Source organism: Ictalurus furcatus, chromosome 10 (genome assembly GCF_023375685.1).
Source record: "Ictalurus furcatus strain D&B chromosome 10, Billie_1.0, whole genome shotgun sequence".
Taxonomy (NCBI): domain Eukaryota; kingdom Metazoa; phylum Chordata; class Actinopteri; order Siluriformes; family Ictaluridae; genus Ictalurus; species Ictalurus furcatus.
In genome coordinates this window covers 23,514,497-23,529,154 of record NC_071264.1, presented here as the reverse complement: position 1 = coordinate 23,529,154, position 14,658 = coordinate 23,514,497, and the positions used below count along the sequence as shown (strand labels likewise).

The following is a 14,658-nucleotide window of genomic DNA, read 5'->3' as shown; positions in this document are numbered from 1 at the left end:
ATAAGCAAGGATTGTAGACAAAATCTGTAACACAACATGATGACAATATTTAAGGTTGATTTTAGCCCCAAATTGCCTTATCTTGGGAGCTGTTGGTACAAATGATCTGGAAGGGCGAGACTATAAACAAGGCAATCTTTATCCTTCCAGTCTTGCTTCATGTTAATTGTAGGCCTCCTCTAAATATTATGAAATGTTTGATTTTTATGAATGAAAACGTTCAATAGTCTTGATACAAGGCAGAAAAAAAAAACCCAACTAAAAATCTGTTAGTCTTATAATTTGTAGTACCTCTATGAATGCCTCTATGTACAGTTTGTACATTCTGAAGTTTTCTTGTGCCTGTGAGGGACTTCTACAACCCACAATCTAGCTGCTGCTACATGGAAATACAACAGGATGCACGGAATAAAACAGGATGCACTAACATTTTTTTAATGGGAAGGCCTTCAAAACAATGTGCAAGTGCTTAAGTTGCTTGATTAATTACTGGTTATGCTGCATGATCCACGTCCTCTTGTAGACGTGAGGAGATGAGGAGAGGCGGTTTGAAGTTTGAATCTGAGCCACCAATGAAACAACGTCCAAGAGAGAATAACTGGTGCTGCTGTTTTAGTGGGAAAGGCTGGTTTTCCTCTCACCTGGATGCTAGCCAATCTGTGAGCTCATGTATATCAAAGAAGCGACTGGTTTCACATGTCCCAGAGAAAGAACATTAGGCTTCAGGCTCGCAAACAGATGCAGGAGTGGACAAATCAGTAGCCTACACACTTGGGACAAACAGATTTGTGTCCAGGCTATTAATTATTTGTTTGTAATTGCTTGGGGGACAAGAAGCTTCAACAACCAGAAAAAGTATAACACCTCCTTATTAACTTAGTAATAAGTATGTAGCTCTGTTCAGACTTAATGTGCTTTATGGAGGTGTGACGCCCTCCAGTTTTATTAATTAAGTATGCATGGATAACAGGTAATCTTTTCAGAATCAGGAACACGTAAGTATGTGGAAACAAAAACCACAAAGCTGTCATGGAGCTCTTCCCTTCACCTCACACTTAAACATATTGAGAAATAATAAAGATCTCAAATATATTCCTATGTGATGTGAAGAAGCTCATATCCAAAACACTGCCCAACAGCTTGCTGAGCACATAAGCACAATGTACTACATTAAAAACTTTGTTAGAAGAAAACAATGATTATTTACTTGTTCTTTTCCCCAGGTTTGCTAATGCAATTAATCAGCTAGGTAGCTAGCTTGACATATGCTGTTACATTACATTAGCTACCACTTTTTATTGCTAAAAAGGATTAGCTAGTGGGTTTTGAAATGGACATTTACTGCAAATGCAGTCATGTAGCCTACTTACTGTGTTTGCAAATGAAACTAGAATTTAATTGTTGAGCCCAGTGACAAAATCTGATCCCAGATTGGCATCTTTAACCCTAAACCTCATAGATGAATCCAGTATGGATCTGTTTGCTTCATACATGTAACTCCTCACAGATTCTGAAATCAATTACCACTCCATTAGACCACCATGTCCTCATGAGCATGGAATTCAGACTTCAGCAAACATGCAGGTCTTATGGAATATATTATTTACAGGGGTTGTGTGAACAAAGTGGGTCAAAAAGGCCAGACTGCTAGAGCAAAGACTCAACAACCCGCTGAATCGGAAGACAGAAGAGATGTTCCGATAACAAAAGAAGTTTACTCATCAGTTAAATGTTTCAGTGCTTTACAAATAAAGTGTTAGACCTTCAGTTAGAGCTGGGATTGGATTTGTTCGTATGAAGGATTTCTCAAATCCACTTAGAGATTATTAGCCCTTAAGTGTTACTGTTTAAGAGTTTAATCAAACAACATGCAAAGGTGAAAGAGTCGCGCTTAACACCTAGCTGAGTCGAGCTGATTCACACGATCAAGTTTTCCACACAGGGGACCAACAATGGAGGCGGATGGGACCTTGTCACAGGCCGTCTGTGTGTCTTTAGCCCAAACAATAGCAAAGCCACAGACAGAAAGAGAGATAATTAAGAGTGTGGAGGGGGGCGGGTAATGCTCATGTATTCACTCCAGGAGAAAACAGGAGAGTAGTTGAAGCATTGTGAAATGCTGAGGGGACGGGATTGTTCAGACAACAATCACACAGCAGTCAGTGAACATGTTGGAAATACGAAAGCAATCATCATTGGGGCTTGTGGGAGAATGACTAAAAACAAAAAGCAACATTTTCTTTCAAGTAATACGTTATAAAAAATAAAGTATTCCTTCCAATCTGAGTATACAACCAAATAAAATATGACTTCAGGTCATACCAGAGCCAATATAATCAATATAAATATAGTAGAGAATTATGTTTACTTTGGTCGTTACTATAATATGATTGAATCCGAATTGTCTGAAAAGTAAACAATGCTTTAAAAGCTTTCGAAGTGGTGGACTGAACATTTGCAGCACACACAATGAACACAGGAAAAGGGACGGCTGGGAAGAACGGCTTGTCCCATTAAATCCTCGGAATCCAGAACAAACAGCTTCAGTCGTGGTGAAATCGCTGCACTGAGTAATTACTCTGTCTACAGAAATGACTGGCACTGAGAATAAATATTTAGACCCTTTTTGTTGCACTATTTACCTTTTTATAAGAGGGAATGACAGACACACACACAGAGAGAGAGAGAGAGAGAGAGATTTTAATGTTGCACAATAAACTAATGGCGTGCAAGTACGTCATTCCACAAAGGCAAGAGGCTTATGATGCATGTAGTGGACGATATTTGATCCATGAACATCTGGAGCTGAGAACGCCGGAGAAAGAAGTGATCTGAAAGATCCACTATGTATGTGACCACGAAGCACATTCATTCCTTTGATCAATACACATGTGAAAGTATTTAAGAGCAGCGAATTCCTGTGTGGATATCACGGTTTATCACAGAAAACCAATAGAGCTCTCAGTGTTGTTTTCTTAACGGTGACACAACAGATCAGTTCATCAGGTCTGCTTAACGAGACCATCCATTCCACGAATCTGTGGATAGACTCTCAATTTTATTTTATTTATTTTTTTTTACCAACAAACAAAGGCAGAGATGTCTAAAGTCCTAATACACACATAAAGCTCAAACGATCTCAGTAAATATGTGTAACAAATAAAGTCTTGCTACATGTCCTCAGATCCCCCAGCCCTCTGATCGCTGATGCATATGTTATAGCCTTTGTGTATACGTGCGTGTGCGTGTCTGAAGCCTGGACCCAGGGGCCTCACAGGACCATAATCAGTCCGTGCCAATTTAATTCTGACCTGGTATTCTGGCTATTAGGCCATGGGAACAAACTCTCTCTCTTTCTCTGGCACTGTTGAGGTTTTCTACTTCTAATTATTGATCTGTTTAAGAGGTGTTATGAGTAAAATATCGAATTAAAGCTCCTACATCTACTCAGTACCAATACATGAATCTTATGACAGTTTTAAATAGATTATCAAAATGCACAACATGACCAGGTCAAAGTTTACAGAACATTTGTCTTGGCTCTGTAAAGTATGTCAAACGTCACATTGCCCCTTTAGTCTAAACCTTCAAAGTATTTTGGTTTAATAAGACGCAATTAGGTCGCAATTAGGTATGTTTTGTCTTTTTTCCTTTTCCTAAATCGAACATTTTACCTGCAGAACCGAAAACAGTTACAGTTTGCTTAAAACATTTTATACCACACACACATTTTTCTAGCTTTATTAAAATTGCAGTTAATTACCGAGCTTTAGAGTTGAAAATAACAACTTCCTGTTAGCTGTTTGTGGTGTAGCTGCAGAATTTAAACCCTCATTTAATCAGTTAGTATCCACTTAAAGATTAATTATTATAACAATAAAATGATAATAACCAGTAGAAGTGGTTACAGTAGTAGTGATAGTAGATGATTGTGATCTTATGACGTCATTAATAGAGAAATACTTCATTTTTGTATTATGCACTACTTTTCTGATTCTGATGGTTCATTGTATGTTTAATTTATAGTAAACGATTTTTTTAATTACTTTTATATTTAATATAGTTAGTTATATGTAATATGTATAAATAAATAAATAAATCAGTAAGTTTATTTAATAAATAATATATGAAAGTTAATTGATGGATTCATGAACGCATTAAAAAAGACTGTAAAGAAGGAAAGAAAGAAACTCACGTAAACTTTTTGAAAGTTCTCATCGAAGAAGAAAACAGCTCGGTCCAAGATGACTGTTTGAGTCTGGTCGGTTCCGGACTGCAGAGTCTGATCTCCAGACTGAACTCCGTAATCGAACAGGTCGCTTCGGCTCGCGCAGTTTACCGACACCGAGGCCGCGATAAAGAGCAGCTTCAATCCGAGCCACACAGCGCGCGCACAGGACGCCATCACTACAACTCTACACACACACTCACACACTCATACATACACATACACACACACACACACACACACACACACACTCACACCGGACCGCGCGTTCGGCTTTTTCCCTAACGGACTCTGGGACAGGAGGAAAATGAGAAAGTGGGCGGGGCTAAAATGTAGGCGAGGTCAGGCGCTAGGCGAGGTCGAAAGCATTTCTATGGTAACAGTACTGATGGAATTCAGGGCGGTGTCGGAGGAGAACTAATAATAAAACTCATTTGTAATGAAAGTAAAACCAGACTGATTTATTCCTTCATCTGGAGACTGAAGCATCCTTTTTAATTAACCTCGTAATTCGAGCTGAGTTTACCTTAAGCATTAAAGGCTGTGGTGATCAGTAGGCCCATTTTTATTTCCGGAAACACCCCCTTTTTAAAGGGAAACTAATAAAAGTGGGCGTGGTTAATCTGAATCTGACTAGCTTGCTAGACCTGGCTGGTAGCTATGATCAGTGTTTTGCACTTTGCCCGCTGTGAAAGTAGGCACACCATATGACTGATGAGCATGTTAACCGTCAGACTGAAGCGGTGATATGCCATCAAGATACATTTGAAAATATTTATAAGGCTTAGCCCATTCTGCATGTTTCAGTATTATGCTGCGTCACTTACTTATACTATGCACTAAAAGTATGTACTCTGCTTGTGAAGAAAAAGAATTTGCATATACTAACACGTCATATAACGGAAGATTACGCTGTTGCCCAGTTACGCACACTGTCCCTGTGAACAAACTCTTTGTGGCATTTTAGTTTTTTTCCCCCGTGATAATACAAAAAAACTTTGGTTAGTGCTTAACATTTAAGTTCTTTCACTTGAATACTGAAGATGCTTCACCCACATTACACCCGTCCGCCATGTTTGCAGGTTGAATACGATGAAGCAAACGTCACAAAACTCCTCCTCCCACACGCAACGAGTTGTGGGTAATATTAGCTGAAAAAGTGTCCACGGATGTACACTGGGAAAATCTACCAGAAACAGTAGACCATCCGGGTACCTTTGGGATACTCATTTCAACATTCTGTGATTTGGAACACACTAATTCCAATCTCACATACTATTTAGGGGTGGCATAGTGGCTTAGTGGTTAGCACATTTGCCTCACACCTCCAGGGTTGGGGGTTCGATTCCCACTGTAGCCCTGTGTGTGCAGAGTTTGCATGTTCTCCCTGTGCTGCGGGGGTTTCCTCCGGGTACTCGGGTTTCCTCCTCCAGTCCAAAGACATGCATGGTAGGCTGATTGACGTGTCAGTAGTGTACGAATGGGTGAATGTGTATGTGATTGTGCCCTGCGATGGATTGGTACCCTGTCCAGGGTGTACCCTGCCTTTGTGCCCGATGCTCCCTGGGATACGCTCCAGGTTTCCCCATGACCCTGAAAGGATAAGCGGTATAGAAGATGGATGGATGGATACTATTTAGGATGGATTTAGGCAAATTGGGATGCAGCATTAGACTTTATCTTAACTATTATTTAACTTTATCAATTTGTGGAAGTGTATTTTTTTAAAAGTAGGTCAAAATTACTGGCCACACAAAACATGTGTATTGTTATTTGCAGACCTAATAAATAGAATAATTGTATTCTATTTTAATGGCACATACAATATATCCTGTTATATTGGTCAAATGAAAGATGCATTTGGGGGAAGGACAACAAATGTGCAGTGACTGTGTCTATACTGTAAGAGAAGAATTAAGGAGTTTTTAACATCACACCCTCCTATAACAGTTTCCAGGTTATTTATATTTATATTAATTCACTCAGTATCTGATTTTGTTTTTACAAATAAAGCAAAATTCAATCCAGGCGTTTTAACGGAAACGACACAAACGGGAGCCACAAGTTACATGAAATGACACTGAATCTAGATGACATTAATAGTGCCTAATGGCCTTTGAAACTGTAACTAGCCATTATTGTCCTGAGGTGATGAACACATTATGTATAAATTGCAAGAAAATATGTTAAGAGCTCAGGGAAAAATAACAGCATGGATGTGAGAACAAGATAAAATACCCTTGTTCTTCAAAGGAGGTTTTGATACGTTATTGGCGTCAGGCATCTGCAGGCAAAAGGAGTCCTTTCTTTGGTGCTAATCGCTGATCCATATCTCCACTTGGGAAGGAAACCAGATGTTAAACTGAACATCTCACCACCAGTCTAAACTACTCTCTGATCTACACTGTGCTGGTATCACAATCCAGAAGATCTACACGTTGCTGGTATCTCATATCCATAAGATTTTAAACATTTTTTACAACTAAAAAACAAGTTGTAATTGCATTAATATTCACTGCTGTTGCTATGAAACCCCTAAATTAGTTGTGGTGCAGCCCGTTGCTGTCAGAATTCACATAATTTGCTGAATGGAGTCCAAATGTGAGCAAATTAAAGTGTCATGTGATCTCATTATAATTACACCAGTTCCTGGAAGGCCCTAGGGTTTGATAGAGAACTTATCTAAACACACAGCATCATGAAGATCAAGGACCTATCAAAACAAGTCTGGGACAAAGATGGGGCTGGGGCCATTATTTAAAAAAAAAATCCATATGAAATTTCATTTGGAGACTCAGCTAACATGTGGTAAAAGGTTTTCTGGTCTGATGAGGCCAAAATATACCTTTCTGGCCAAACACTATATTTGCTGCTCACTTGTTTCTAATTGAAGCATGGTGGTGGTAGCCTCATGATTTGGAGAGTACACTGGAGTGGTTCAAAACCAACAACCTGGATGTGTTAGAATGGCCAGGCAAAAGCCCACACCTCGATGCAAGTGAGAATCTGTGGCAAGAAATACTGTTTACCCATTCATACTGTCCATCCAATCTGAGAGAGCTTGTGCAATTTTGCCATGAAGAGCGGGCAAAAGTATCAGACATATCCCAGAATCTATTTCTTGAATTGTGGCATTTCATTTCTAGACTGTGCATGTGTACTTCTCGCATCCAGCATTATCTAGATCAATCTGTTGCTTTTCGCTCGTCTCAAACAAATGTGGGTGGCCAAGGATTACACTGTAGATGCTTGAAAAGTGCAACAGTGCCATCTGATGGTTTTACACCATCATTAAAATGTGTGATGCAATCATAGGAGGCTTAGTATCCTTTGATGTGGAAAATGATCAGAGGCAGTCTCCATTCCTAGAGAAATAAAGCCACAGCAGCAGGGTATGATATTAATCATGCCACATCCTAACACACACACACACACACACCACACACACACACAAAGCCTGGTGGAGATTCGAGTCGAGTGTCACTCTCTCTCTGAATAGCTCCACCAATGAGAGCTCGATATCCAGATCACATGCTCCTGGTCCTCTCTCTACACGGCTGTAGGAAGCCATGCTTATCCTTTTCATGTCTCCTCCTCCTTCCTGCCTCATCCTTTCTCCCAGTTTTTCCTCTGCCTTTCTCCCTCACAAATAGGGCTTGGGCAGGTGCATGAACATGGGCATAGAAACAGATGAGTGCAACAGCAGCAAGAAGAACAGATCTGGAGCTGCGCATTTTTTTGGTGAGACCAGACCTTAATCAGCTGCCAGGAGAGAAAGTCAGGGTGTGAGAGTAAGTGAGTGCAGGAAGATGGAGGACACTCGGCTGACGGAAGAGAGGAGGGAGGACGGTTCGAGGGCTTCAGGAGCCAATGCGTCCCTCTCCCCGGCAACCTTAAGCCCGGCTGTTCCTCCGTACGTGAAGCTGGGCTTGACGGTGGCCTACACGGCTTTCTACTCGTTGCTCTTCGCCTTCGTCTATGCCCAGTTGTGGCTAGTGCTGCGCTACCGGCACAAGCGCTTCAGCTACAAGACAGTGTTCCTCTTCCTGTGCCTGCTGTGGGCGGCACTGCGTGCCCTGCTCTTCTCCTTTTACTTCAGGGACTGTGCGACAGCCAACACTCTTGGGCCCTTCGCCTTCTGGCTGCTCTACTGCTTCCCAGTGTGCCTGCAGTTTTTCACACTCAGCCTGATGAACCTCTACTGTGCACAGGTGAGATGACATGGAATGGCGGATGGACCTTTTTCAGAGATGCTAGTAGGAAAACAGTCTATAATGGAAGTGTTACAATGGGGGAGGATGAGTGAAGAAGGATTAATCCCTTTAAGTCTCAGATAATTATTCAGTTATACAATAACAAGCTTATTATTCAGTAGCTACATTGAAGGGGCTGTAATTACATGGGTGAGTCCTGGGATGTTAAAGGGTTTAAATGTGGTAGGACCCCAGAATGAATTAAGGATGACAAAAGATTGCTTTACAGTGTTCTAGTTTATTCAGACGCTAAGTACATGCTGGTCTGTGTGTGACCTACATTTCAGATCAAACCTGCATTAAATATTAATGACTTCACCTGGATAATTCTCAAGTACAGTGTTGTCTACAGCACTGCAAAATCCCAACAGACAGACACAAGTTCCAGAGAAATGAAACTGTAAAAAGTCATCTGTTACAATGCAGGCCTTGAAATGAAGTGTTAAAGTAAACTCATACATGATATTCGCTTAATTGTCTAGACATCACCTTCCAGGCTGAGACATTTTTGTAGGTTGGTTAAAGTAATGGTTCAGCCAAAAATAAAATGTATAAAATTGACAGTTTTCTACTTACAGATGGTAAGTACTATAGATGTTCAGCATCTGTAGATGTACGTTTGAGGTCTAAAGTTTGATTCTTTGGTTTTGTACTGGAGTTATAAAGCTAATGTAACTACCAAGTAAATGAAACTTTACAATGTTTAACATCATGCAAACTACATGTTTAAATCACCACACACTTGCACTTGCTCATTGGTTGAGCTGGAGTAAGTGAAGAGGAAGGTGAAACCTGACAACATTATTGGTTCAAATTATTTATTCATTGCCCCCCCCTGACAAAAGTCACTTAAGGAGAAGATTATGGAAAATCAAGAATTTTTGTCTGATAATTGAAGCATAAATATGACCAGGAGCCCGAAACAATATATTAAAAATGATTAGTCTTTTCAAAATCTCAAACGTATCTTCTTATGTGGTTTGTGATAACACACTGTTATCTATAAAAATGGATATCAGCCATCTGGAAGCTGGAATCACGTTCTTCCTCAGCACATAGTTTTGGTATCACGCCAACACAAGCATAAGACCCAGGTTGGAGGTGTGGCCTGTGGCCAAATCTGTTTAATTGCAAATTCTCCCTCTTAATAACTACTGAACTAGAATACATACGCTTCCACTTCATGATAGCAATATTTAGAGTAAGTGTACATTTCTAAATTTGTGAAAGAACTATCATTTAAAATAAATCTTACTTTACTGTAAATGAGGTCTAGCAAACTGTTTTCACTGCTTTGTACCATGACACCTTTTCTCATTTTTGTTATAAACAGGTTTTCTTTAAGGCCAAGTCGAAGTATTCTCCTCATCTGCTCAAGTACAAGTAAGCACCCTTTAAGATGCCAGTAACTCTTAATATTCTACACACTACTCACAGGCTTCCTTAATTACACACCACAGAGGACTCCTTTTCTCTAACCTTTTCTCTTATAGTACCTTTGCAAGGTTCAACTTAACTGATTCTAATGGTATAAACTGCACTCTGACAATTACACCATTAATAACACAAATATAATAACAGTGTTGATGTTTTATTACAGTTTATGTAGATTATTGTATGATAAGTGAGTCCGTAGCTTGTTTAGCCAAGCATGCTTAAATATAGACTGTTCAAAAATTTCTCCCTGTCTCTGTTTTGTCTCTCTGTCTCAGGTTCCCTTTGTACCTGGTCTTCGTAGGTGCTAGTCTGCTCTTCCTCTTGGTGAATCTGGCTTGTGCTCTGCTGGTTAAAATGACGGATGCGCAAGTTAAGACAATCGTCTTGGTGCGTGTCACCATTAACGACTCCCTTTTCGTGCTCTGTGCCATCTCTCTCTCCGTCTGTCTCTACAAGGTGGCCAAGATGTCCCTTGCCAGTATCTACCTAGAGTCCAAGGTATATGTCTCGAGAGAGATAATTAACACAATCAGCGCAATACAATTAGCTAACAAGAGGCATTGCAAGATTTTAAATTTCATTATTTTGAAATATACAGTATATAATCAAATGTAATGAAATATAAGTATGACAACTACACATACATATTTCATACATTATCTTAGAAGACAGTGTGTCATCTTAAGCCATCACATAAACATATATTCTTCCTAAATTTAAATATATGCTTATTAGTTATTGTTACATCATCTCTGCAATATTACTGGTTACAGGGGACCTCTGTGTGTCAGGTGACCCTGATTGGCATCATGGTGATTCTCCTGTATACATCGCGTGCCTGTTACAATCTTGTTGTTCTGGCTTTAACAGACATCGAAAACATCAATTCCTTCGATTATGACTGGTACAACGTGTCTGACCAGGTAAGCATCACCACAATATCAAGCCTGTCCTGCTCCCTCTTTCTACACACACACACAGGATTGTCTACCTACTTATACAAAAAGACTTTCTCTTTCCTTTTTGAGAATGAAATACACCCACAAACACTACTTCATGTGTCTTGTCTCTGATCCTGCAGGCAGACCTGAGGTCCAATCTGGGTGATGCTGGATATGTAGTGTTCGGAGTGATTCTCTTCGTCTGGGAACTTCTGCCCACCTCCCTGGTGGTCTTCTTCTTCAGGGTTCGCAAGCCAGCACAAGACAGGGTGAGGCATAAAGGGTGGGCATGTCAGAGAAAGCAGTTATGCAGAAATGCAGTCAGTTTGACCATAAATGATATTTTGAGGCTAATAATGAAGGGAAGGTTATAGCCACCAGTTTAACATTGTGTAGACTGCATGCCTACATCATCAGACACTCACTTCAAACCATTCTGTAGCTCAGCAATACCTTTTTTTTTTTTTTTTTTTTTACATAAACAGCAGAATAAGTAAGTAAAACACTTGGGGTGTGCTATTATAGGATAATAATCAACAACAATGGTGGTGTGTGAGCAATCACCAATCTGAAGTGCACTATTTTCCTATAACAGCATGTCCTAAAGTGTTTTATTCCTCTTTTGCCAGTAGCACTTTTATTTATCTGTTTATAGTTACATTTAATATTGTGGAACATCCATGAGACAAGTTAGTTCCTGTTAGCACTTACATTATAGTTGTTCCTTTCTCAAGTAAGACAAAATTACCCAGAATAACTCAAAACCACAAAACACAGTTTTCCTCCTTCCTGAGACTTTCCCAAGAAGGAAAACTTACAGCTTTACCTCTGACTTTTTTAAAGTGCTGATAGTGGAGAGTCCTTCCAAACATGTTAAATAACATCTGGAGCGGCTGTGGCTCAGGTGGTAGAGTGGGTTGTACAGTAATCGTAGGGTTGGCGGTTTGATTCCTGACCCACAAGACTCCACATGCCGAAGTGTCCTTGGGCAAGACACTGAACCCCAAGTTGCTCCCGATGGCAAGCTAGCGCCTTGCATGGCAGCTCTGCTACCATTGGTGTGTGAATGGGTGTGTGAATGGGTGAATGACAACCAGTGTAAAGTGCTGTGGAACCACTAAGGTTAAAAAAGCGCTATATAAGTGCAGACCATTTACCATCTCCTTACAGAAAGCTTCATTATATGAATGATTTTGTGTTTTTCTTTAATAACTAACATGTGTTTTAATCTGTTAATAATAAGGCATAGATTACATGCAGCTTCCACCATAAAAGTCCTTTTGAGTTTGTTGTTACTATAGAAACATTAATGTAATAAGAACGCGCATATTACTATAAACATGTGATTTGCCTCGCAGCTAGCACTACTGTCAGAGATGCTATTATAGAATTACATTTCACTGTAATATCTTCTACACACATATTCAATGCATAATATTGAGGTACTAATGTCACACTGCCTTTTTTGTCTCTTAACTCCTGTCCAGAGTGCATCTGCCATCCCCAGTCACGTCTTCTCTACCAAACGCTACTTCTTTGACAATCCTCGACGATATGACAGTGATGACGATCTGGCCTGGGGATCCTATCCTCAGAATTCTTCAACAAGGTAAAAACAGCCCATCAGTACCCACCCACCACATCCACATCACATTCATCATACCACAGGGAAACTGCAGTATTCCTGGATAGACTAGGATGGAACCACAAAAAAATACACAAAATCCCATAATCTGTTTATTGCAGTGTTTTGTGTTCAATGCTTGAATCTGATTGGTTAGAAGATGCTGAGTAATTTTGCATGCTATATAACATTAAATGTAACTATTACTGAATTAAAAAGAACACTATATTGCCAAAAGTATGCTGATACCTGACCATCACACCCATACACAGTTCTTCCCCAAACTGTTGCCACAAAATTGGACGCAATCAACTGTTTAGAATGTTTTTGTATGCTGTAGCATTACAATTTCCCTTCACTGCAACTAAGAGACCCAAACTTGTTCCAGCATGACAATGCCCTTGTGCACAATGTGAGCTCCATGAAGACATGGCTTATCGAGGATGGAGTGGAAGAACGTGAGTGTCCTGTACAGAGCCCTGACTTCAACCCCACTGGAACACTGACTGCACCCCAGGTCTCCTCACCAGACATCAGTGCCTGAATGAGCACAAACCCCCACCGCCACATTCCAAAATCTAGTGCAAAGCCTTCCCAGAAGATGGAGGATATTATAGCTGCAAAAGGGGAATAAATCTGGAATGGGATGTTCAACAAGCACATATGAGTGTGATGGTCAGGTGTCTACAAACGTTTCAGGTGTCCACATACTGTAAATAAAATATTGCTAGTTTTTGCAGATTGTTGTGGTATAAGAGGGATAATACCAAACTGTTTCTCAGTTTGTCCTCAGACTGCTATGACTGGGGCAGCCGAAGCAGCAGCTTCCTCATAAACCTGGGTGGAGAAAATCAGCGATCGTCACCAGGCCTAAACCATTAACACAGGAGCTCTGTATACTGCTGTTTGTAAATCCTCTGACGCACTGCACTTTAACATGTCCATCTGCATATATGGGTCTTTACAGTTGACTAACACTTCCGTGGCACAAGCCAGCCAGACAGGGGATTGCGTAAAGTGAGATCTAAGGAAGGCATGTGTTACCATGGTGATCACGGCTAAGCGATGCATGGGTTACCATGGTAACCCTGTCTGACTGCATTGTAATCTCTCATGCTGTAACTGATGTAAAAAGGTACACTAATCAAGATTTCAGTTGTCACGTCTTCAATCAAAAGGCCACAAATGTCACATGTAAGTTGTAGTTGTTACTGTAGCACTTATAGCTAAACCTAGTAGGAATCTGTATACACTGTAATTATTCTCGCTCGCACACACACACACACACAGTACAGTTTTAATTGTCACATGGAATCAAAGAAATCCTTTTAAAAAATCTTAATTGGAGTACCTTTAATCTGAGCACTAGTAACTTCACATAACAAAGTTTAGTCACCATCATATACACAAGTGAAAATATCGACCATAAAATAAGCTATTATTTATAGCACGAATGTTATTTGCTATATTTGTGTTGACAATAATAAATAGAAAAAAAGACAAGAAATACTGCTCCTGTTCCAGCAATTATTCCTATTAAAGGAATAAACTTCTTTATTTCTTCTGCAGTATTTCATGCCTTTTATTCATGCTAGTTGTAAAAATTACGCTTTCAATGGATTTGTTGGTTGAAAATATTTTGTTGAGCATCAGACTGTAAAAGGTTCACCAATAAAGAAATATTTTGATGTTTGAAACGGAAATGTGTTCTTTTGACCCCGAAAATCTGAAACAGCTATACTGTTAACAATAGGACTTTGACTTTACACTCATTAGGTGTAATGAGCTCCTTAAACTATGCTTTAGGATTTTTAGGTCAGGACATGTCACCTATTTTTAAAATATGAAACACACAAATGAAACCAGACATAACTACTAAAGGCAATCTTTTGTGTGTTTTTTTATTTTATTTTAGTTATTCTAAGCAAATATTTTAATGCCAGCACTAACACTGCACTGCACTATATGACATCATTAATAGGGCATTGGTGAATACTCGAGTCTGATTGGTCGGAAGGTGTTGATTAATTTTAAATAACAGTGGCTCTGATAGTAGTTCTGACTGCAAGGTTTGACTTAATGCACTCGCTCCAATAATTTTTAATTTGTAACAATTTACACAGGGCAGTATGGCAGATGCCCCACATTAAAATGCGTTGTTGATATTTCTGTTGA

At 39.7% G+C, this 14,658-nt stretch overlaps 2 protein-coding genes across 4 annotated transcripts in view; one reads left to right on the top strand and one right to left on the bottom strand.

Moving 5' to 3' along the window:
- Positions 1-4,523, bottom strand: part of nid1a (nidogen 1a) — a 35,442-nt gene extending 30,919 nt beyond the window's left edge. The window contains exon 1 of the mRNA XM_053635555.1: positions 4,196-4,523. Coding sequence (XP_053491530.1) covers positions 4,196-4,405 — 210 coding nt within the window. The 5' untranslated portion in view covers positions 4,406-4,523. The remainder of the gene's footprint in view (positions 1-4,195) is intronic.
- Positions 4,524-7,823: 3,300 nt separating this feature from the next.
- gpr137bb (G protein-coupled receptor 137Bb) lies at positions 7,824-14,541 on the top strand. 3 transcript variants are annotated; one of them, XR_008386922.1, is made up of 8 exons: positions 7,824-8,439; positions 9,815-9,864; positions 10,194-10,416; positions 10,692-10,841; positions 11,000-11,128; positions 12,347-12,468; positions 12,872-13,182; positions 13,266-13,350. XR_008386922.1 is itself a non-coding variant. In XM_053634672.1 (7 exons), the coding sequence occupies exons 1-7, from the start codon at positions 8,038-8,040 to the stop codon at positions 13,363-13,365; spliced, it is 1,176 nt and encodes a 391-aa protein (XP_053490647.1). In that variant the 5' UTR covers positions 7,824-8,037; the 3' UTR covers positions 13,366-14,541. The 3 variants fall into 3 exon arrangements, 2 of the variants coding, with proteins under 2 accessions (XP_053490647.1, XP_053490649.1); XM_053634672.1 differs by lacking the exon at positions 12,872-13,182 and having other exon boundaries at positions 13,266-14,541; XM_053634674.1 differs by lacking the exon at positions 13,266-13,350 and having other exon boundaries at positions 12,872-13,252.
- The last annotated feature ends 117 nt before the right edge of the window (positions 14,542-14,658 follow it).